The sequence below is a fragment of the Carcharodon carcharias genome, chromosome 2 (genome assembly GCF_017639515.1).
Source record: "Carcharodon carcharias isolate sCarCar2 chromosome 2, sCarCar2.pri, whole genome shotgun sequence".
In the NCBI taxonomy this organism is placed as follows: domain Eukaryota; kingdom Metazoa; phylum Chordata; class Chondrichthyes; order Lamniformes; family Lamnidae; genus Carcharodon; species Carcharodon carcharias.
The window spans coordinates 86,725,506-86,749,075 of record NC_054468.1 but is presented as its reverse complement, the minus strand read 5'-3'; the positions used below and the strand labels follow the sequence as shown (position 1 = coordinate 86,749,075).

Here is a 23,570-nt window from a genome sequence, read left to right as displayed (position 1 = left end):
TCACTCCCTTCCTCCACTCTCTAATGAGCACATTGAATGTATAATACGTCATCCCTATCCACCACATCAAAACCTTTATTTTGATTATTTAATTTAATCTCCATCATAATTTCTTAATTACTGATCTTCGAGGTACTGCCATTGTTAGAAATAAAACTCGAGAAACCTAAAATCACCGAAGAAGGAAGATTTTATTTTGTATTACAGAAATACAGTCAAGTCCCAACTCCTCTACTTCTACTGGGGCGAGCTAAATCACTTATCATATCTCTGCAAACTGATCAATGCAAAAGGAGAATTCAGGCAGGCATGGTGTGGCCATCGTTATAATCAGATGGGTGTCAGATGGCGAGAACGTAATATTCCGGATCATCTGGTGCATGAATCCTCATCAGATCACCACTCTGAGGTTCAGCAAGAAACAAAGGAACAAGCTTCCAGCAGCTCTGGAATAGAGAAGAACAGGTGCTTAGAATATGACAGTAATGGTTTGTTCTGTAAATCTCATTCAGCAATGGGTTTTTAACTTTACCTGCCAAGATGTTATATACAGGCAGTCAAAGCCAAGCTCAATCTGCAGGTCAAACAGGAGCGAAGGACAGGGAATAAATGGACCAGGGCTGTGACTATACACATTAAAAGAGGTCAAAGGGAGATAGGGGAGCTGGACAAGCGGAAGGATAAATCAGGGTTAAACACTGCATGGGAATGTGGAGGAGGATTACAGGGAATAATGACAAAAGATAGACCATGGTTAAAGGTTGGTGAGTGAGGTAAAAAGGAGCAAAATTAGAGCCTTACAGCAGATTAGAAGCTGGGGAATAGGAATGTAGGTACAAGGGCTGGGGGAGGGGAGAAGGACAAGCCAGATGAGAGTTAGAGGCCTAGGGTAGGAGAAAGTTAGAATAGGTTACAGCATGTGGGAGAGCAAGGTTAGAACTTTAGTGAGGGAGGGTTAGAAGGTAGGGGATAGTAAAAGACAAAAAGAGAGATAGAGAACCTGAGGTATGGGGAGAAAGAATTAAAGGCCATGGAAATTGTTAGAGTGGGTTAGGGTATTAATGAAGGACATAACATTACAGTCAGTGACACCAGGTGACAGTGGCGTTTGGGGTGTTGAGAAAAAGAAGGGAATGGTGGGGGTGAAGGTGAATATGGATAGTTCGAAGAAAAGGGAAGATGGGTACGAAAAAGGGGAGAAGGAGGAGAAAACTATGGAGGAGGAACCAGAACAACAGTGTTAAGTAGCTAGCAAGTGGACAAGAGAAGCATTATGACTAGAAGTACTATAACTATTTGAGTATTTATGGACAAGTAATGGGAAGTTCCACATTTCATAAGGTACCATCAAGTACAGAGCAGGACTGTGGCAGCAAAGTCTCCAGTAAAGTCACCAAGATCAATGATGTCTCAGCTGGATACAGCAATGCCTAGCTGAATTCCCACATCAATGGCCAGTATGATAGTTGCCAAGCACTGATTCCCTGATCCCAGCCACTCAAATCCACTGGGGTGTAAAAGGCTGCATTCAGTGAAGTTCCAAAAATGTTGAGAGTGAAACTTGTATCCCAAGAAGTGGAATCAGGAGGAGTGGACACTTTAAACCCCACCAGAATTAGATAGGTCACTGAAAATCATGTATTGAATGAATCCCATTCCACACAAATTCTAATACTCTCAACAATTCTTCTTTGGATAACAGGCAGGGCATTCACAGGGGCCATGACTGGCCCTACAGTCATCTGTTCCTTTCACAGAAAAGCAAGAAAACACCATCACCCAACTGCCCACCCAAGTACTATGACCACCCTTGTAGAATGGAGAATATAAGTACTTAATCAGGACCTTAACATTCCCTGATTGAAACATAACCACAACAATTCCAAAACTGTTAAATAAACACCACATTGATTGAAGTCCATCATTCACTAATGATATTTACCAGGGACTTTACAGGAGTAGAGCCCTTCCAATGCAGTAATGTAACTGCTACTCAAGAAGCCTTTGTAATCAGTGACAGGGACTTCAACGAGGCACTGAGTGGAGTCCTTAAAAAGGAGGTCCTTCCCCGAAAAACGTTCTGAGCTGAACAGGTTGAACGTAGCTACTTCGGATCCCTTACGGCCGTGTTTCAGCTGCAATAAGAAGCAAACTTCTCATTGTGGTGACAGCAAAAACACTCCAATGGTCTATAGTTGAATTATCTTAGGAACAAAGAACATGACCATCTTCTGAAGGTAATTAAGGATTGACAATAAATGAAGCCTTATCAACATCACCCACATCCAAGGTCACATAAAACAATTACATGTAACACAATTCATTAGTGTTATACAGAATAGCGGATGCTGCATGCGTCATAGCGTACTTGCGGTAAATCCATGACTGTAACAAATTTACTGGTTTAGTGGCTGTCCCTTTAAAACAAAGTCAATATGCAAATATAGTTAAACAATCAAAGTTTTGTGTCAGGCCTGTTGCAATGTAATTTTGCAAAGTTTGCCATTGCAGTCAGGATAGCCACAAGGGCAGAAAACTGAAAGGAAGCCAATAAAAAACAATAGTAAAAACAGAAAATGCTGGAATACTCAGCAGGCCGGACAGCATCTGTAGAGAGGAGAGTTAGCATTTCAAGTTTTGATGACCAGTATTTCCAGTATTTTCTATTTTTATTTCAGATTTCCAGCATCTTCAGTATTTTGCTTTTGTTTCAATTAAAAGGCGATGTTTTTAACAAGCTAATTTTAAGGGTATGAGAAAATGCATGGGAATGGTAAAATGGGGAGAGATATAGGTAGGAAAAAGAAAGTAGAACAGTTTTAGCGGAATAATTTTTAAAGCTGCAAATGGACTTTTTCCTTGAAAATGGCTCAAGGACAGAATAAAAGCACAAGACTAGTTTGGCTTACAATGCAAGTTGTGAAAGGCATTAGGGAGGAAAAAGCATACAAAAATATGTAATATTTAGGAAAAGAATAGGTTAGGTAGATTTATCAAGATCAGCTAAGGAATGTCAAGCAATCAATAAGGTCTGCAAAGACAGATCATGAGGAAAACAGAATTGTAAACTTAAAGCAGAACATTTCTTAAGGATGGCAGCAGTAAACGAAGAGTGCTGTAGTAACTGAAGGTATAGCCTCTTTTGCTATCTATCAGGGGCCATATGATGTTCTGAGAGGCTCCAACCAATGAGCCTAAGCGTGGGCAAACCAGGAAGGGTGGGGCTTCCTGTCGAGAGTCCTGATCGAGCATGTAGCACCTGAAAAGCTCTCTGTAATAAAGCTTATCTGTTTCTTGTTGAAACCTGTCTGCTCCATCGAGCCATTACAGGCGCAAAGAAAGAACCAGATGGATTTTGTTCCGCAAATGGGATCCCAGGTTAATGAATTTAATGCTCATCCCTAGTTGCCCTTGAGAAGGTGGTAGTGAGCTGCCTTCTTGAACCGCTGCAGTCCATGTGGCGTAGGTACATCCACAGTGCTGTTAGGAAGGGAGTTCCAGGATTTTGAGCCAGCGACAGTGAAGGAACGGCAATATATTTTTGGGTCAGGCTGGTGAGTGACTTGGAGGGGAACTTCCAGGTGGTGGTGTTTGAGGAGTCACAGGATGAGTTACTCATTTCAGGATTCCTAGCCTCTGAACTGTTTTTGTAGCCACAGTATTTATATGGCTAGTCCAGTTCAGTTTCTGGTCAATGGGAACCCCCAGGATGTTGATAATGGGGGATTCAGTGATGGTAATGCCATTGAATGTCATTGGGCGATGGTTAGATTCTCTCTTGTTGGAGATGGTCATTGCCTGACACTTGAATGGCGCGAATGTTACCTGCCACTTGTCAGCCCAAGCCTGGATATTGTCCAGATCTTTCTGCATTTGGACATGGACTGATTCAGCATCTGAGGAGTTGTGAATGGTGCTGAATATTGTGCAATCATCAGCAAACATCCCCACTTTTGACCTTATGATGGAAGGAAGGCCATTGATGAAGCAGCTGGAGACGGTTGGGCCTAAGACACTACCCTGAGGAACTCCTGCATTGATGTCTTGGAGTTGAGATGGTTGACCTCCAACAGCCACAGCCACCTTCCTTTGTGCTAGCTGTGACTCCAACCAGTGGGCAGTTTCCTCCTGATTCCCATTGATTCCAGTTTTGCTAGGGCTCCTTGATACCACACTCGGTTAAATGCAGCCTTGATGTTAAGGGCAGTCACTCTAACTTCACCTCAGGAGTTCAGCTCTTTTGTCCATGTTTGAACCAAGGCTGTAATGAGGTCAGGAGCTGAGTGGCTCTAGCGGAACCCAAACTGGGTGTCATTGAGCAGGTTATTGCTAAGCAAGTGCTGCTTGATAGCATTATTGATGACCCCTTCCATTACTATACTGATGATCAAGAGTAGACTGATGGTGTGGTACTTAACCTGGTTGGATTTGTCTTTCTTTTTGTGTATAGGACATACCTAGGCAATTTTCCACATAGCCGGGTAGATGCCAGTGTTGTAGCTGTACTGGAACAGCTTGGCTCGGGCCACGGCAAGTTCTGGAGCAAAAGTTTTCAGTACTATTGCCGGAATATTGTCAGGGTCCATAGTATTTGCAGTATCCAGTGCCTTCAGCCATTTCTTGATATCACATGGGGTGAATTGAATTGGCTGAAGACTGGTATCTGTGATGCTCGAGGCCTCCAGAGGAGGCCAAGGTGGATCATCCAATCAGCACTTCTGGCTGAAGATTGTCTTATCTTTTGCATTGATATGCAGGGCTCCCCCATTATTGAGGATGGGAATATTTATGGAAATTCCTCCTCCATTGAGTTGTTTAATTGTCCACCACCATTCACAACTGGATGTGGCAGGACTGCAGAGCTTAGATCTGATCTGTTGGTTGTGGGATCACTTAGCTCTGTCTATCACTTGCTGCTTATGCGGCTTGGCACATAAGCAGTCCTGTTTTATAGTATCACCAGATTGACACCTTATTTTTAGGTATGTCTTGTGCTGCTCCTGCTCCTGGGATGCCCTCCTGCACTACTCACTGAACCAAGGTTGATCCCTTAGCTTAATGGTAATTGTAGAGTGGGGATATGCTAGGCCATGAGGTTACAGATTGTGCTCGAGTGCAATTCTGCTGCTGCTGATGGCCCACAGTGCCTTATGGACGCCCAGTCTTGAGTTGCAAGATCTATTCTAAATCTAACCCATTTAGCACGGTGGTAGTGCTGTACAACACAATGGAGGGTATCCTCAATGTGAAGACGGGACTTTGTCTCTACATGTGGGGTGACCACTCCTACCGATACTGTCATGGACAGAATCATCTGCACAGGCAGGTTGGTGAGCAGAAGGTCAAGTATATTTCTCCATCAGCACCAGCAGACCCAGTCTAGCAGTTATGACCTTTAGGGCTCTGCCAGTAGTGATGCTACCGAGCCACTCTTTGGGATGGATATTGAAGTTTCCCACCCAGGGTACCTTCTGCACCCTTGTCACCCTAAGTGCTTCCTCAAAGTGGTATTCAACATGGAGGAGCACTGATTCAGCAGCTGAGTGGAGGCAGTACGTTGCAATCAACAGGAGGTTTGCCTTGCCCATGTTTGACCTGATGCCATGAGACTTTATGGGGTCCAGAGTCGATGCTGAGGACTGTATGACATATTATACCTCTGCTGGTGGGACAGGACATACTCAGGGACTGTGATGGTGGTGTCTGGGACATTATTTGTAAGGTATGATTCCATGAGGATGACTATGTCAGGTTGTTGCATGACTAGTTTGAGAGACAGCTCTCCCTCTCCCAATTTTGGCACTAGCCCCCAGGTGTTAATAAGGAGGACTTTGCAGGCTTGACAGTGCTGAGTTTGTGTGTCCTTTCCGGTGCCTTGGTCAATGCCAGGTGGTAGCAGTTTGAGATATTGCAGCAGTTTGATAGGCCATTTCAGAGTCAGCAACATTGCTGTGGGATATAGTGGTGGCAATTATGTTAACTTGAGATGTTGGATGAGCTGTGGTTTTGTGATTTGATGATTTCTGGCCTGGTAAGCCTAAAGGACATTAGTGAGCCAGATGGATTTCTACAACAATTGATAATGGTCAGCATTAGGCTTTTACTTCCAGGATTTTTATTGAATTTAAATTCCACCATCTACTGTGGCGGGATTCAAACCCGGGTCCCCATTACTCTCAGTCTCTAGATTACTAGTACAGCAACAATACCACTACACCATTGCCTCTCCTTGCCATATGGCTTAAAAATTGTTTGTCTATTCAGCAAGGGTGAGGAATGGGTGATGCCGGTTAATCAAAAATGTCGGTTCCGCATTTTTAACTAATCAGAAAGCTTCTGGTTGACCTTGTAGTGACGTGGGTGTTGAGATTTTGTGTGAGATGCAGGTGTTGAGCATGCAAATCTAATGAGCAGTGCTTAGGGAACATGGTACTGCAGAACAGTGGGAGGCTGAGACCGGAGTGAGGGCAGACCATGGATAACAATTAAATATGAATAATTCATTTTCGAAAGTTAATTGAGGGGGTGGGGAGACCACCAGGCTGAAGGTTCACCTAGGGTGGCAAATACCCCTGTACCAGCTTTGCTCCTGCACTGAAACTGTGAATATGTTAACAGTAGGAGGAATTATTAAATTGAGGCAATGAGAGAGTACAGAGTGCAGTTCACAGTCTGGGATTAAAATGGATTTTCATTCAACATTCTCAGCAGATGGGTTTGGTTAAAAGACAAAATAGCTGCCCAGAGCTCCCACATCAAAAAGGGAGGCGTTCTTATTCAAGAAGATAGCACTGGTTGCTAACTTAGTGAGCCAACTGGCAGCACATAAACCTGAGTAAGGGGTCAGCAACCTACCTCTGCGACCCCACCCTCTTTTTCCAAAGAGGTCACTCTCCATTAGGCTGAACTCAAGTTTTAATTAATAGCAAACAGCAGGTTGAATTACCAACTCTAAATAGGTCAACTGTGGGGTTCTGTAGAATATAATGGTGGCAGAGTTACATTGTAGACTTGGAATTTTGGATGAGCTGTGGTTTCGTGTTTTCATGGTTTCTAACTTGCCATAACTCACCAATGAAACTTGGACAGATCCCTCTGCATTTCGTAGAGCTAAACAATAAAATATGTTCACACACTCACCTGTTCACTTTTCAGCAGTTTGAGAACTTGCTCTTTCATATTTGGTCGTGTCATAACAGCATGTGCTGGGACATTAGCCAGATTGCAGTTAATGTATTGGTTGACTGGAGCTGTGGTACCATCCTTGCATAAGAGGCGATAATTAGAAGACTGCAGATTCCTATTCCAATCAAGCTGTCCATTTCCTGTGAATGAAAATGATTCCAATATCATCACAAATTTGTCTCCCAGAATTCAACCAGTCATGACGTTTTTGGTTTGAAAGAATGGTAGTACCATAGGTTGACTCAATATAAATGACTCATGGCAAATTCCAGCAAAACAAAGATTCACATAGTGTACAGTGCAATGTTGATGGCCACTGATGAACTGGCTGTAAAGAGGATGGTAACCTTTCTTATTGATTTAAGCATTTAAGATTGATGAAGGAAACTTGTACGGCCATAAGGAGCCTATCTATAGCACCTTGAACCTTGGGGAGTCCATCCACTGGATAAAATTGCATGACCCTCTCACAGTGATGCTAAGCAATGATGGAGAAGTTGATGAACTGGCTTGCTTACTCAAACATAATATCAACATATTGATGTACCTGTGATTAGCCAACTGAGAAATATGCCTTGAAGTCACTTAGAATGAGCCTGAAACATTACAGTGGTTACACTTACAGCCATTAGCAGTGCAGTGGATGTGTTGGGAGTCATCTGCCAGTCAAGTGGCAGTAAACAATGCAGAATGGTGATGGATTCCCTTAGGAGGCAGAGCCTCCTTGTGTATTGCTCCTGAGTGAGGTTTGGGTAGGAATAATGAGATCTATAGATTTTAGCATTTCAGTGCTACTGGCTGATTGTGCAGCCTGTTTCAGTTGCTTTAATTCTGTTCTTCCTCTAAGATAATATTATGGGAATGCCATGGTGCTGAGGGTGGCAAGGGTAAGGGTCTGGAAATTTAGAAGTCACACAGCTGTAGATTCGAAGCTAGGTGCTGATAAGCAGAAAAAGCAACAAAATAAAAATTGAGAAATGGTTACAATTCAAATTAATTGAGAAAGTTACACATACCATCAGTGTTCTCGAGCACAGTAGTATGCTTAACAAAAGCCACATCACCCACTTCCACCAGGCATCTGAAGGAGATTTAAGCAGTTAATTCAGAAAGTACATTACAAAAATAACTGCATTCAATATTTCCCTCCTTCTCCAATTTTCTCCCCTTCCCCACAAACGAAGGCATTGACCGTTGTCGATGGGGTATCGACCCGTAATTAAGCTGCACATATTCGTGAGTCAAGACAGTGAGTGTCTGGAGACTATTTAACCATGTGGTTTGATTCCAACTTTATCTTCAGCCCCAGCCACTCTTGCATTTTGCAGCAGGGTTGCTGATCAGGAGTTGCAAATCTGGCTGAAATTTTGTCTTCCCCAGTATCACCTTTCCTGACATGGGAGGGCCATTAAATTCCCAACGGGAGCAGTCGTCTGATTTGAATGCTGCCGGTCAGAAGTTCAGCCAGATGTTGCCCCAGGAAGGAGAATGAGGACTGGGCATTGGTCCCAAGAAATACAGCTGACATCAAAGTGGCTCAGGAGGACGATTGTTGCAAAGGTCTTTGGGAATGGAGGGAATGCCCTTGCGAACAGAGGTGTAGCCTTTTAAGGACTCCATCAATGATCTACCCAGGGCATTTAATCCACCCTGCTCCCCACTAGAAACTTCTCCTAGCTTCTGTGCCAGCACCCTTCTGAGTCCTCCAGCCCTGTTTTCCCCTTCTGGGGAAGTGACCCTCATTCCATAGTTCCAGGCCCCTTCTTCCTCCAGTTGTGCTCTCCAGGTCAGGAGCAATGCCGGAAGCTGGCCTGGCCCCACCAAGGAGGGTACTTTTTAAACTTGTCTTTGAAGGCCTTTCTGGCTTCCTGACAGTTTTACTGATCAGGTCAATCAGCTTTGACTTAAATAAAAATACAGCCAACATTCATACAATACCAAATAACATGTACAATAGAGGAAGGTATAGGGTTATTTGGGCCAAAGACAAGGCAAAGCTGCGGAAAAATTGTGGAATGAGTTTGGAAAAGGGGGAAACAAAACAACTTGAAATTTGTCACTTTGAATATGAATGTTCAACACTCTTGCACGTAGGACTGAGACAGGGCAAACAAGAGAGGATGAGGATGAGGAGATATGAAAGGTGTGAGATAGGGAGAACAAGAGAGGATGAGATGGAAAGATTGAAATAATAAGAGGCAATGGCACTTCTACATAAGTAAATAGATCAAAACTTTATTGTTTTGGCTTTCTGGTATAACAATGGAATGATTTAAGCAACTAAGGGAGGAATTTCATGTGAACACAGTGACATTTTATCACGAATATCTCACAGCTGGATTTAAGCCAGATAATGATTCTGTGTTATACCTGAAGGCACCGCTGTAGCCGAAGTACTGTTCATTGTTGTTGGCATCACATTTGTTTTCTACATGCAGGCTTTTTCTGGTACCGATACACAGGGAGCACAGTTTGGGGTAAAGATTCTTATCTGCCCCAGGAGCACAACTTTCACCAAAATAGGTCGCTTTGTTCAAAAAAAGAAAATATTAAATTTCATGGTCAATAAAATAATTTACAACTAAGCACTTGCCTCTGTGCTGATCATCATGTTAGTTCCTAGTAACTCTCTCCTCCATCATTTGTCCACCCAGGGCATTTAACCCACCCTGCTCCCTACTAGAAACTTCTCCTAGCCTCTGTGCCAGCACCCTTCTGAGTCCTCCAGCCCTGTTCTCCCCTTCTTGGGAAGTGACCATCATTCCATAGTTCCAGGCCCCTTCTTACCCCAGCTGTGCTCTCCAGGTCAGAAGCACTGCCAGAAGCTTCTGCAGGCAAGAGGGTATATTTTGAATGCCTGGACAGGTTGAATCAAGTTTGGCTTTGGCGTAAAAGTGTGTTGCTCTTGTTGCACTGAAGATTGAAGCAGAGAAGCAGAAGGATTTTGACTCGGGAAATCAGCAGCCCTGCTGGTCCCAACATTAAGTAAACCTGTGACCCCTCTTAAACCCTCCCATTCTAGATCTACAGCAGCACTGTGCCTCCAGCTTGGACACTTAGAATACAGCTTTGTTCCCCAAACACAAAGGTCAGCATTATAAAAGCTCCACTCTCTGTCTTCCTTACGCTTTTGGATCTTTTGTTTTCCACCACTCATGAGTTGTCCCACCCTTAAATCCCATGATACTTCAGCGCGAGGTTCCAGCTGACAGTTTGTCTCTAAGCTACAGTTCCCAGATGGGAAATATACTGCTCCTTCACAGCTCAGACCCTCGACCCCTAGTTTCTCACAGTAATAAACAAATGTAGCACTGCAAGGACAGCCTTGTCCTCATCCAGTTCTGGCCTACCTGGTATATTTTGACTTTCACCTTAAGGTTTTTGAATTGTAGAAGATACAGATTCAATAAGGGAGCATTTATGAGATGCAGATAGTAGCAAGGATACAGGAGAGAGAAGATGATAAAAAGGCAAGTTTCCAAAAGGAGAGTGAAAAAGAATCAGAGACAATATGCAGTGAATACTAAGAAAGAAAGTGTGTGAGAAGCACACAAAGTGGAAAACGTATGAGAAACAGAAAGACAGCGTAAGGAAGCTGGAAAAGTGGAGAGCAGGAGACAGGCACTCACATGGAGAGAACATTTATTTTTCATTTTTCCCTTGAGCAATTTAACAGGAGAAACATTAGCTTGGGCAATTAAATATTGCACAAGGGGAGAGAAATGTAGAATCGTACTTACAGTTATAAACATCACAAGCTCTGATTTTATCCTTTTTAATCAGGCGCCCCATGGGAACGTTCCACCCAGCAGTCCGCCCAACACCTGTGTGACAGGATTTCTTCCCTCTTAGCGACTCCCAGTTCAGTTGTGAATTCTTTACAACCGCCACGGCATAGTAAGAGGCTATAAGAGGAATACAAACAATGTAACAATTACAGTGGAAAGGATAATAATTATTTGAACCAGGCCAGGATTAAGGACAGTGGGAAATGAACAGGTCAATGATTTAGTTTTAGATTACTCCAATATTGAACTGTCATAGATCTGATAGGCTGGATGACTTTCTTCAGTGCTCTAAGTTTCTATGTTCTATTGTTCCAGTAATGGCAAGTCCCAGCAGGACAATTGCCCTCTGAGCCGAAAGGTTTAGGTTCAAACTCCAATTATTGATCACATAATCTAGTTTGACCCTTTGGTGCAGTACTCAGGCACTGGCTGTACTGCTATTGCAGAACTGGAGGCCATAATTTCCATGGCTTTCTTCCTACCATAAAGATGCCCTCTGGCTTTGGGGTCCTTAAATTAATTTGGGTGCCTCTGATTCAGACAGCACCACCTGGAGAAACAGAGAACAGTAGACTGCAGGAGTGGAGAACTAGCTAGTCTGTCTGTAAGGGTGGACAGGGTTTGGATTGCATGACACAACCAGCAGCTTATGTGCTGCTGGTAAAACCTTTTCAAAACAAAATTGTATTTTCAGAATTGCTGCAACTGATTGCACACTCTTTTTGACCCTTTAGAATTGTGATGCTCTCCTGTCCCCACTTTGCCTCCCTGTAGCAATTCTGGAATCCAGGAATGATCAAATAGCCCTTGTATCTGGCATTGCTGTGACAGAATACATGTTGTTTCAGATATTTCAATCACATGGGTATTAAAACATGTCATCTCATCTATGTACAGACTTACTGAAGAACACCCATTAAATCCAGCTGGAAATTAGAGGGTGTAAGAACAGCCCAGACATGATGGTATCTGTCCCCAACCCACTAGCTGCCCAAGTTCTACTGGGATATTGCCAGGAAGTGAGAAAATTATCCATCTCAGTTTATACTTATTTTATTCTTTCATGGGATGTCCTGAAAATGCCCATTTATTGCCCATCCTTAATTGTCCTTGAGAAGGTGGTGGTGAGCTGCCTTCTTGAACCGCTGCAATCCATATGGTGTAGGTGCACCCACAGTGCTGTTGGAGGGGGAGCTCCTGGATTTTGACTCAGTGACAGTGAAGAAACAGCGATATATTTCCAAATCAGTGTGGTGTGTGGCTTAAAGGGGAACTTGCAAGTGTTGCTGTTCCCATACATCCGCTGCCTTTGTTTTTCTACGAGGTAGAGGTCACAGTTTTGGAAGGTGCTGTCAAAGGAGCCATGCTCAGGGCATTTGGTGGATGGTACACATGCTGCCACTATGGGCTGGTAGTGGAAGGACCAAATTTTAAGGTGGCGGATAGGGTGCCGTTCAATTTGGCTGCTTTGTTCTGGATAATGTCAAGCTCTTGAATGTTGCTGGAGCTGCACTCATCCAGGCAAGTGGAGAGTATTCCATCACACTCCAGACATGAATTACTCCTTCAATGTGGAGGGGCCATCCATTGCCTGTGATGTTTAACAAAAGCCTCACCTGCCTGTTCCAGTAACCATTAAACATGATACTTTTCCAAGAAAAGCAGCCTTACTGTTCATTGTATGTACAGTTCACTCGCAGGTAATGGTTTGATAGTCTTTCTTCCTGAACATATGTTGAGGTCATTACTAATGAGATTTGTCTAGGTAATAAATGTTTTAACACTTACGTATTATGTTACTTTTTGAGCATGGAGTAAGATCATCTGCAGAGGGAAAGGAAGAAGTAAATTTAAAACAAAAACAATCACAAGTGAATAGCCTGCAATGCTTATCAGCTTGCGTGTCTGAAAAGAATCTTCTCCAGTTCTACTCTTACTATGTACATAAAAATAAAGACACCAACCCTCAACATACACACCAAGTCATGTATCCCTTATCCCAATCACACTGCAGGGACATAGACTAAATCATGGAGCTTCACCTCCACACACAAGGAATAAATACTGGGCCAAGGGCATACGGTTTACTGTGGCAGACTTGTCCAATTCCTTAATATTTCAATACCCTCTCAATTTTTGGATAAACCCTTTGCACTATAGTATGAATGATGCTTTTATTTTTCAAAAGGAGTTTTTTGTTACGTGGTGCTCCTGAAGCTCTGTAAAACCATCTGAACTATCTCATAAAAATGCTCTAAATGGGCTGTAGAAGTCTATGATTCACTGACCTTGCAGAGTTTCACAAATTATATTTTAAAAACTTATACAAACCTTATAGCTCCAAGCATGACGTGAAAAATACAATGACAGAGAGAAATTGTCTAGGATGAGGAAAACTCAACCAGATGTTTTGAAGATTAAGTCCTGGCTTACAGTATAGTGATATTAGAAGAGCCTGTTACAGGTTATATCTATCTAAATCAACAATCACCCACAGTACAAGTTTCTACTTTTCAAAATAACATATGCACAAAGGGAATAAACTTCTGCTGGACTGTTTGCGATGGGGAACCAAGGTCCTAGTGTCCTTATCTCCACACAAGGCCACATGTCATTCAAGCCCAAGATTCATGCAATGAAGGTAGCAATTTAAAGTTTGTGTAGAACACTTACTTTTGTTATAATATTCTGCCATGACTGGGACGAGGCCACATTTTCCTCCAACATATACTTGCCCACCATCAAGGCTTACTGCATCAGCAACACCAGACTGCAAGCAGAGAATTTATTTAGTGTGTGTTTCTGTCTCTCTCTCTCTCTCTCTCTGTCTGTCTCTGTCTGTCTGACTCCTTTCCTCCCAGAGTATAAACCCACAGATTTCCCTTCATACTTGCATCCTGTACATGAAGCAAGCATTTGGTGTGGGCAGTCAGCAGAAATTGTCTCTGAGGGCTCTCTCTCTCTCTCTCTCTCTCTCTCTCTCGCCTCCATTAATGCTTTAGATGTAACCAAGATCACAACTTGTCTAAGATTGGCAAGAGCTCTCTTACTTCTTCTTACCAGCCATTGAGAGCATTCAGAACCCTGCACAGAAGCTGAGTTTTGAGCGTACCATTCATTTTTAAAGGATGTTTGTGTGAGAAATTATTGAACCAGTTTAGAATAGAAGCCATCTTGGAAACCGTGAGCACAATATAATTGAATTTAGTGTCAGACTCACTGGAAATAAGGAAGCACAATAGGGGTTGTTAATTTTGAAGGAGTGAGGAAGCAGTTAAAGGAGCTGGACTGGAATAGATTGTTGGAAGACCAAAGTTGAGAGAAATGGGACAATTTTAAACGCACAATGTGAAAATTATAGAACTAAGAGGTAGGAAACAATCTGAATAAGAGGAAGTCTTTAAGGGAAATAATGCAAGGAATGAAAATAGAGGGTATTTCTCAAATATGGATCTTCAGGTTCAGTGGCGAACGCTTGGGAATATAAGAATATGACAAAAAACTGTTTAAAAAGCTGATTGAACTGACAAATATAGACAGTGAGGTTAAGAATGCAGTAAACATAAAAATAATGTAACACTTTCTCTAAATACATCTACAATCAATGTGTAGTGAGGAAATACAGAAATGGGGAAGTTGAAAGTGAAACTGAATTACAGATAACCTGAACAGCTTCACTGTTCATGAAGGAAGTCACTGACACACCCCGAGAAGTTTCCGGGGTACAAGGAAGAACTTCTAGTAGCGGTATTGCTAATAAAGAAGCAACAGAAACATTCAAGGATCACTTAAGGGAACAGCTGAGGAAATTGGTCAAATTCTGATGGGGACCTTTAAGAAATGATTCAATTTGAAGTTGTTTCAAAGGATTAGAGAGTGGGAAATATAACATTTATGTTTAAAAAGACTAAACGATTTACTTGAAATTTCCTGTGGGCCTGACATCCACCATGCATAGGTTTTAAAGGCTATCCTGAAGAAGGGAATTACAAAATACCTAGAAGAGTCTGATGCAATCTGGGAAAGTTAGTAAGGCCTTAAGGGATGACTTCTCATGTTTGGCAAGACCCACTAAATTCTTTGAAGAGATAACAGATTTGCGGATAGAAGAAACTATAGTTATCTTTTATCTAGACTTCAGCAAGGCTTCCTATGTACTGTTATATAAGAGGTTGTTCCATTAAGTAGAAAAGCACCAATAACGTGTCTGCTTAATAAATTGGATAGACAACTGATTGTAAAATAAACAGAGGGTAGTCAATCATGGAGATGGCCAAATAAAACAAAGAAAGATTTGAAGCCAAATACTGACTTTCATGGCCTCAAGATGTCAGATAGTGCATTACAAGTTATGAAGTGCTTGTGTCACAATGGGCCACTATCAGCTTGGTGAAGAGAAAATGCTGACGGTGAGAAAGGCTCAACCTCGGATCAGTAAATAGACTCGGATGATTTCAATCCCTTCCACACACTGTTCTCATCTGGTGAGTGATGAAGATCAAACGTTCTGCCTCTGCCATGTGCATCACAGAATCACCTGCATTCTCTCTCTCTCGCTGTGCTGGGATAGTACAGGTACACGGTCTCACCCTGCACTGCGATAGCACGGACAAAAATTCCCCTCTGCATTGAGATAATACAGACAAACAGTCTCTCTCTGCACTGGGACGGCAGAGATACACGGCCGGTCTCTGCACTGGAACGGCGCCGACACACGGCCGGTCTCTGCACTGGGACGGCGCTGACACACGGCCGGTCTCTGCACTGGGACGGCGCCGACACACGGCCGGTCTCTGCACTGGGACGGCGCCGACACACGGCCGGTCTCTGCACTGGGACGGCGCCGACACACGGCCGGTCTCTGCACTGGGACAGCGCAGACACACGGTCGGTCTCTGTACTGGGATAGCACCGATCCACAGGGGCTGAATCTTATGTCCCGTGGGCGGGCGCAAGCCCAACCTGATTTGGCGTAAAATCGCACTAGAAGATGTTGGGCATGCACCCGTGCGATATTTCACTCAGGAGCGCACAAATATTAGAAGCGTGCCCGCTGACAATTAAGAGGGCAATTAAGCCTATTAACAGCGCAACTGTCTCTGATTTTCGTGGCCCGTCCAACCTTACATTTGGCAGACGGGTGAATCGGCCAAGTGGCCTTTACATTTATCATCAAACGTCATCCAAGAGTGGGACAAGATTTCCATTATGAAATAAAATAAAAATAAAAATCTGTGGACAGCATTTTGATCATCTATATTTTCAGGTGACTGAAGCATGGACTTTTTTTGCAGCTTTTTAAAAACTTATTTCATGATTTTCAGGTCTGCAGCTCCCTGAAGCAGCTGTCTGCCTTCAGAGAGCTCTCTCGCAGCACTCACCTATGTCCCCAGTGGCATCATCGCACACCGTCTTCCTGCTCTCAGCCTGGCAGCATTGAGCTTTTCAGCTCGTGTTTCACGCTGGCTGGCCGTTAATTGGCCAGACCGCATTAAATTGCGGTCAGGGGTTGATCGCGGTCGATGGTCCATGTTTCGACCGCTCCCAGGTCTGCCGATCACACACACCCACCAAAGGTAAAATTCAGTCTGTGGTCTCCCATTCGATTGAGATAGTACAGATACATTTTGCTCTGAATTGGAATAGCACAGATACACAAATCTCTGTCTTCATTTGGGTTGCACAGATACACAATCTCTCCCTGCATTGGGATAGCACAGATACATGATCTCTCCCTTCATTGGGATAGCACAGATACACGATCTTTCCCTGTATTGGGATAGCACAGATACACGATCTCTCCCTGTATTGGGATAGCACAGATACACGATCTCTCCCTGCATTGGGATAGCACAGATACACGATCTCTCTCTGCATTGGGATAGCACAGATACAAGATCTCTCCCTGTATTGGGATAGCACAGATACAAGATCTCTCTCTGCATTGGGATAGCACAGATACAAGATCTCTCTCTGCATTGGGATAGCACAGATACACGATCTCTCCCTGCATTGGGATAGCACAGATACACGATCTTTCCCTGTATTGGGATAGCACAGATACACGATCTCTCCCTGCATTGGGATAGCACAGATACAAGATCTCTCTCTGCATTGGGATAGCACAGATACACGATCTATCTCTGCATTGGGATAGCACAGATACACAATCTCTCCCTGCATTGGGTTAGCACAGATACACGATCTCTCCCTGCATTGGGATAGCACAGATACAAGATCTCTCTCTGCATTGGGATAGCACAGATACACGATCTCTCCCTGCATTGGGATAGCACAGATACAAGATCTCTCTCTGCATTGGGATAGCACAGATACAAGATCTCTCTCTGCATTGGGATAGCACAGATACACGATCTCTCCCTGCATTGGGATAGCACAGATACACGATCTCTCCCTGCATTGGGGTAGCACAGATATAAGATCTCTCCCTGCATTGGGGTAGCACAGACACAAGATCTCTCTCTGCATTGGGGTAGCACAGATACAAGATCTCTCCCTGTATTGGGATAGCACAGATACCCGATCTCTCTCTGCATTGGGATAGCACAGATACACAATCCCTCCCTGCATTGGGATAGCACAGATACACGATCTCTCTCTGCATTGGGATAGCACAGATATACGATCTCTCCCTTCATTGGGATAGCACAGATACACGATCTCTCTCTGCATTGGGATAGCACAGATACATGATCTCTCCCTGCATTGGGATAGCACAGATACACAATCCCTCCCTGCATTGGGATAGCACAGATACACGATCTCTCTCTGCATTGGGATAGCACAGATATATGATCTCTCCCTGCATTGGGATAGCACAGATACACAATCCCTCCCTGCATTGGGATAGCACAGATACACGATCTCTTTCTGCATTGGGATAGCACAGATACACGATCTCTCACTGCATTGGGATAGCACAGATACACGATCTCTCTCTGCATTGGGATAGCACAGATACAAGATCCCTCCCTGCATTGGGCTAGCACAGATACACAATCTCTCCCTGCATATGGATAGCACAGATACAAGATCTCTCTCTGCATTGGGATAGCACAGATACACGATCTCTCTCTGCATTGGGATAGCACAGATACACGATCCCTCCCTGCATTGGGATAGCACAGATACACGATCCCTCCCTGCATTGGGATAGCACAGATACACAATCCCTCCCTGCATTGGGATAGCACAGATACACAATCCCTCCCTGCATTGGGATAGCACAGATACACAATCCCTCCCTGCATTGGAATAGCACAGATACACAATCCCTCCCTGCATTGGAATAGCACAGATACATGATCTCTCCCTTCATTGGGATAGCACAGATACAAGATCTCTCTCTGCATTGGGATAGCACAGATACACAATCTCTCTCTGCATTGGGATAGCACAGATACACAGTCTCTGTTTGCACCAGGAAGCACAGACATATGGTCTGTCTCTGCATTGGAGTCATTGAGCTACATGGCTGGACTTTGCTGACCTGATGCTCACCAAACCCACATCAGGCAGCCGAAAATAGAATTGGGGGAGCCATAACTATTAATTTCCCATTGGATTCTTTGTCCAGTGCAGGAAATATGGCAGGTTGCTACTCGATGCCCCTGCAAGTGCGTCAGGATCACTAATTTATGAAATGCGACTTTCAGAGCCATCACTATTTTCATCAAAGCATGTGGGTTGCAGAAGAGTGTGTGAACCGCATCAGGTTTTTCAGGTCATGAGCACAGCAAATGACCCTCCACTAGTGCAGGAACATTTTCTACTTGCTACAATCTACTTGCTTCCAATACTTCAACTGAGAAAGTGCTAGAGGAGTTCTTCAATCTGACCAGGAAGTGAGGGAGGAGGAAGGGGACAGGTCCTCAAGCACCCAGAAGCTGGCTACCAAGTTGCCACCAACAATCTTCCATTCAAGGACAAGTCTTCCAGTGGACATGGGTGTAGCTCCAGTACACCTGGAAGTGACTCATGTCCAACAGCAGTTGCAGCAACCTCATGTGGCAAGGGATAGGGGCCTGAGACAGCCCGAGACAGCAGGCATAGCTCCTTTGGCCAGTACAAAGGAGGAGGAGAAGGACCAGGGATATCCCAAGCACTATATATATATATATATATATACAGGAATAGGTTCCCTACCTGGAGATAGGAAAAGCCAGTGCAGAGGGAGACTTTGGGCGGAATCATCCCAGATTTGCACCAAGTGCGGTAGTGGATGGGAAAAAAAGTTTGACCGCGAGTGCTGCCTGAAGCAAGGTAGGCAAACAAGACCAAAAGTCTCGAGCGAAGTGCATCTCACCAGGCACATGTCCCTTATGTTCAGTTGATAAACATGCCGGTGTGCAATCAGGCCAATGTGCTCGGATGATCCAGCGTGGGGGGTTGATTCCGGTGAGCTGGGCTTATAATAATATGCAGATGTATTACAATGAGGTTCCCTATGTGCGGTGGTAGGAAACACGGCCCACCATTGATGGGCCGAGCAAACGACGGGATTCCCTCAGTGCAGGGAAGCCTGAACCGCCTCTGTAGATTTATCAGCCCCCGGTTTGCTCTCCTGCTGGCTTGAAGGGATATGCTGCTGGAATGCTGCTGGGACATAGCTGGCATATCCTCCAGCCACTGTTGAGCCATCTGCCAGATTATCTTGTTCAGGGTCCTTAATTCCACGCTGACTCCAGCTACAGAGCCATGCGCCCTGTGCAGGACTTCTTGCAGCTCATGCATGTACTCCAGGTGCTGCCACATGTGGCTCTCCATGACGTTGACTAATCTCTCATGTGTGCAGCGCATGCACTTGAGAGCTCAAGTTATGGTCAAGCTCATCACTGCCATGGTCTCCTCCATTTGCAGAACGTGAGTTTGCATTACCTCAGGGAACTTGCCATATATCTGTTGCTGCCGAACCAAATACTGAGCCTCAAACTGAGGCCGGGATTTTCTGTCCCTGACTGTGGCAGGTATTATCGTGGGCAGATGGAAAATTTGACGGACAAGCCAGAAGTCCATTAACTTCGGGCGGGAATTTCCAGTCCCAAGACAAGCAGGACTGGAAAATCCCAACCTGAGGCATTATCTCACTGTCTTGTGGAGCATCACTACAACTGCCCTCACCTTTCTTAAGCTTCTGTCTCTGCCACATCCTCCTGCATACTAATGCTATACTCCTCACCTAGTGCTCCCAAATCTAATTCTGCACATGTACCCACTAGTGTGCAAGTCTTTGGGCTGGTGCTGTTTGAGCTCATCTGGTGTGACAGTGCTCCCTTGGACACTAGTTCCCTCTTCATGGTTATTGAGGTGCTGCCTGTCTCCTGGAGCTTAGTTCACACTGCTAGTTACCATGTAGGTACCCATAGCCACATCTTTTATTTGGAGGAGGTGAGACAAGTTAAAGGAGAAATTCTTCAAGGAGAGAACAAGTTCAGCCAAGTGGAGGATGGGGATAGGGATTGTTTGGCCCTCTGTTCAAGGAAGAAGTGGAGAGCCCTCAGACCATCCTGGTGTAGGATGGAGGTGCAGAGGAATTGGACATCCATAGTGAAGAGGAAGCAGTTGGGGCCAGGAAACTGGAAATTGTTGAAATGATGTGGACCATCAGAAGAATCTCAAATGTATCCATAATCTGTAGAATTTTCCTTCAGCTGTGTTTACTTGTGCTATAATACTAGGGGGAGCGCTTCTTGCACTTGCTCAGAGGCAGTGTCAGTAGCAGAAAGTGAGAGATGCTTTTAGGCTGAGTGCTCATACCCAACCATTCCTGATGCCTTTCCAGTCATTGACAGGAGTTAGTGTTTTATATTTGGGGAAGTGAGCTTTCATATACAGAAAGGCTAGGTTTTTCTGTATGGGAGATGTAGGTTTTACATTTAAGAAGCTGGCATAGGTTTTTTTTTATATAAATAGGGAAGTGGGATTTTATATATGGGGGAAATGTGGTTTTGTACATGGTAGGTGACTTTCTTATGTTACAGGCAGTCATGAAAAGCACTCTATATGCAACTCTTTCTATTCTTAAATGTAGAGAGAATTTAACTTATTATCGAACCTATGCTGTACCCACTCTGGGAATGTTCGATGGAACTGGGTAGAGGAATCTTTACTGTGTATCCAATCCATCCTGGACTTGACCTGGGAATGTTTTATAAGGTCATGTATTAGATAATATTTTCAGCACAGAAACACAACAGCTCTAGCTGGTGTTTATAATCCCTCGGTGCTCCTCTCACTCCGCTTTAATTGTGCAGCCCTTTCAACATATCTATTTATTCCTTTCTTCCTCATGTGTTTACTCAGCTTCCCTTTTAATGCATCTATGCCAGTTGCCTCAACTACTGTTTGTGGTGGCTGGCTCCACATTCTAAGCACTCTCTGGATAAAGAAGTTTTTTTGTGAATTGCCTCTTAGTAGCTATCTTATAATTATGGTCCCTAATTCTGGTTTTACCCACAAGTGAAAACATCTTCACTACATCCTACCCTTGCAAACTCTTGGATAACCTTAAAGGCCCCTCACCCCAGTCTTCTCTTTTGTAGAGAAGGATTACAGTCAATTCAATATTTCTTAATAAGTATAATCTATCTGTTCTGATAAAACTCTAGTAGATATTTTCTTACACCTTTCCCAGTGCCTCAGTGTAGAAAGAATACATTCTGTATCTAACCTGTTTCTGGCCTGGAGTACTTAGATGGAGCTTTACTCTGTAACGATTCCCTGTTGTACTTGACCCTAGGATAAAAGAAAACTGTTCCATTGCTAATCTTAACCTGATGAACATGAAAAAATGCTTTGTAAAACATTACTGTCATTTACCGTGATTTGTTTGATGCAGTCCTCAGCATTGAGGCCCTCGACGCAGTTTACTGCTGTCCATGTGTCGCACTTCCTCTTTTCAGGCTCCCCAATGGTGCACCAGCGTATCTTAGAACTCAAGCTACCGCTCTCTACAACACAAGTATTTTGAAGGGTTATAATTTTCCCATAAACTATATTTGATAGACTGGAGCAATCTTTCAATCTGTGAGTCCCTACCTAAACAGGCATAAATTGACAACCTCAAAACTCCAGCATCTACACAGTGAAGGAATAGGAGCCCTCATTGTCTCTTGCTCTTTCAGCATCAGTGGAGAAAGAAACAGAGTTAACATTTCAAGTCAAACATGGCTCTTCTTCAGTTCTGAAATGGATAAAGTACTCTTATGCATTCAGTTAGTATTGAGTATCTGATTTAAGTGGGTCATCTGGACACTGTGCCTTGACTTTTACATTGATTTCAAGTCTTGACAGCTGTAAAGTCTCTGAAAAAAATTGAACTGATGCTCGACTTCTTTGATTGAGACTTCACCCTTTGAGCCCTTGAAAAAATGGAGCAGATAGCTGGACTCCTGGTCAGGCAATTTTAAAGACTCTATTGCATTGAGCTCTGTAGGGTTTGTTTAGTCAGTAGTGCAATGGAATCCCACCACGAGCATTTTACAGACTTCCCACTGTTTTTATATGGTTCATGAGTTTTGCATATAGTGGATACTGGGTTTGGTGATACTGGGACATGGAGGATATGAGTGGAGTTTGGAGGATGCATGGGATCATGGGAGTTGAGGATGGTGAGGAGGGGTGGGGGCTAGGGGGTGAAACATATCCATGTCGGACACTGGGTCAATGTCCCAGTGAACAGAGGCTGGCCTTCTAACCTGCCAACCTCAGTATCTGCCTGCCTCCGTTGCCATGTAGACCTGCTTCAGGAGGTGGCGGCCATGACTCCAGTCCCATCCCAAATCTGGAAGATGAAAATTCCTTGTGAACGGACTGCCTTTCAGAAATCAGGATTATGACGTTGAGATGTGGTCCAACTTGTGATTCCTGCCTCGAGGATGAAAACCTGGACCCTAATCTCAAGGGATTGCTGCGTACTTTGTTTGCAATCAACTAACAATGGTATGTTGGTAATAGTCTAGCCATGTTACAATGGTGTTATACACAATGCACAGTGTATATGTAGAATGTCACAAAAACTTGTGTGCAATATTTACAAGTTAATGTATATAAATCAGTGTTTGTTGTATATAGCAGAGAGAATAGGCTGGAGAGGCAGGAGAGCAACTAGAGTGGAACATAACTGCAATATGTTTCAGTCGGGATAACACACCCTCCTTTTTAGCTTCTTTATACTATCTTCACCCTTATAGTCAGATAGGATGTTGCCATGAACTGTTTTATCTCCTGGCAGTGGTGCAGCTTCAGACTGGCATGTGACTGAAGGAATGGTATTCTCCCAGCCATCTCACTCAGGGAATGGAGTACAATTTGAGGATAAAGACTCTGAATATAAACCGAGGGCAGGTTTCTGTTAAGTACAGAGCTCTTATTTTCAGTATAAAGAAAAGGGGTAAAAAGTCACTCGGGGGGGAAAATGGAACCCAAAAAAGTGAGTAAATTTAAAAAAAAAATAAAAGCAAAAAGTTATCACTTGGAAAATCCCTAAAACTCAGAAGCAAGCAAGAGACTGAAAATAGGTATTATCATGCTGAATGACAATGAACAATTATTTTCACAGTTCATAGGTAACACTTT

The 23,570-nt window shown here is 43.7% G+C and overlaps 1 protein-coding gene across 1 annotated transcript in view; it reads right to left on the bottom strand.

Annotated features, from left to right (window-relative positions):
• The window catches only part of LOC121287766, a 104,236-nt gene that overhangs the window by 55,803 nt on the left and 24,863 nt on the right, over window positions 1–23,570 (bottom strand). Inside the window, exons 8-15 of the mRNA XM_041205680.1 lie at window positions 21,813–21,943; window positions 13,647–13,743; window positions 12,762–12,797; window positions 10,926–11,090; window positions 9,556–9,712; window positions 8,202–8,266; window positions 7,141–7,325; window positions 1,943–2,135 (exon numbers count right to left, since the gene is read on the bottom strand). Of these exons, the coding sequence (XP_041061614.1) occupies window positions 1,943–2,135; window positions 7,141–7,325; window positions 8,202–8,266; window positions 9,556–9,712; window positions 10,926–11,090; window positions 12,762–12,797; window positions 13,647–13,743; window positions 21,813–21,943 (1,029 nt within the window). The remainder of the gene's footprint in view (window positions 1–1,942; window positions 2,136–7,140; window positions 7,326–8,201; window positions 8,267–9,555; window positions 9,713–10,925; window positions 11,091–12,761; window positions 12,798–13,646; window positions 13,744–21,812; window positions 21,944–23,570) is intronic.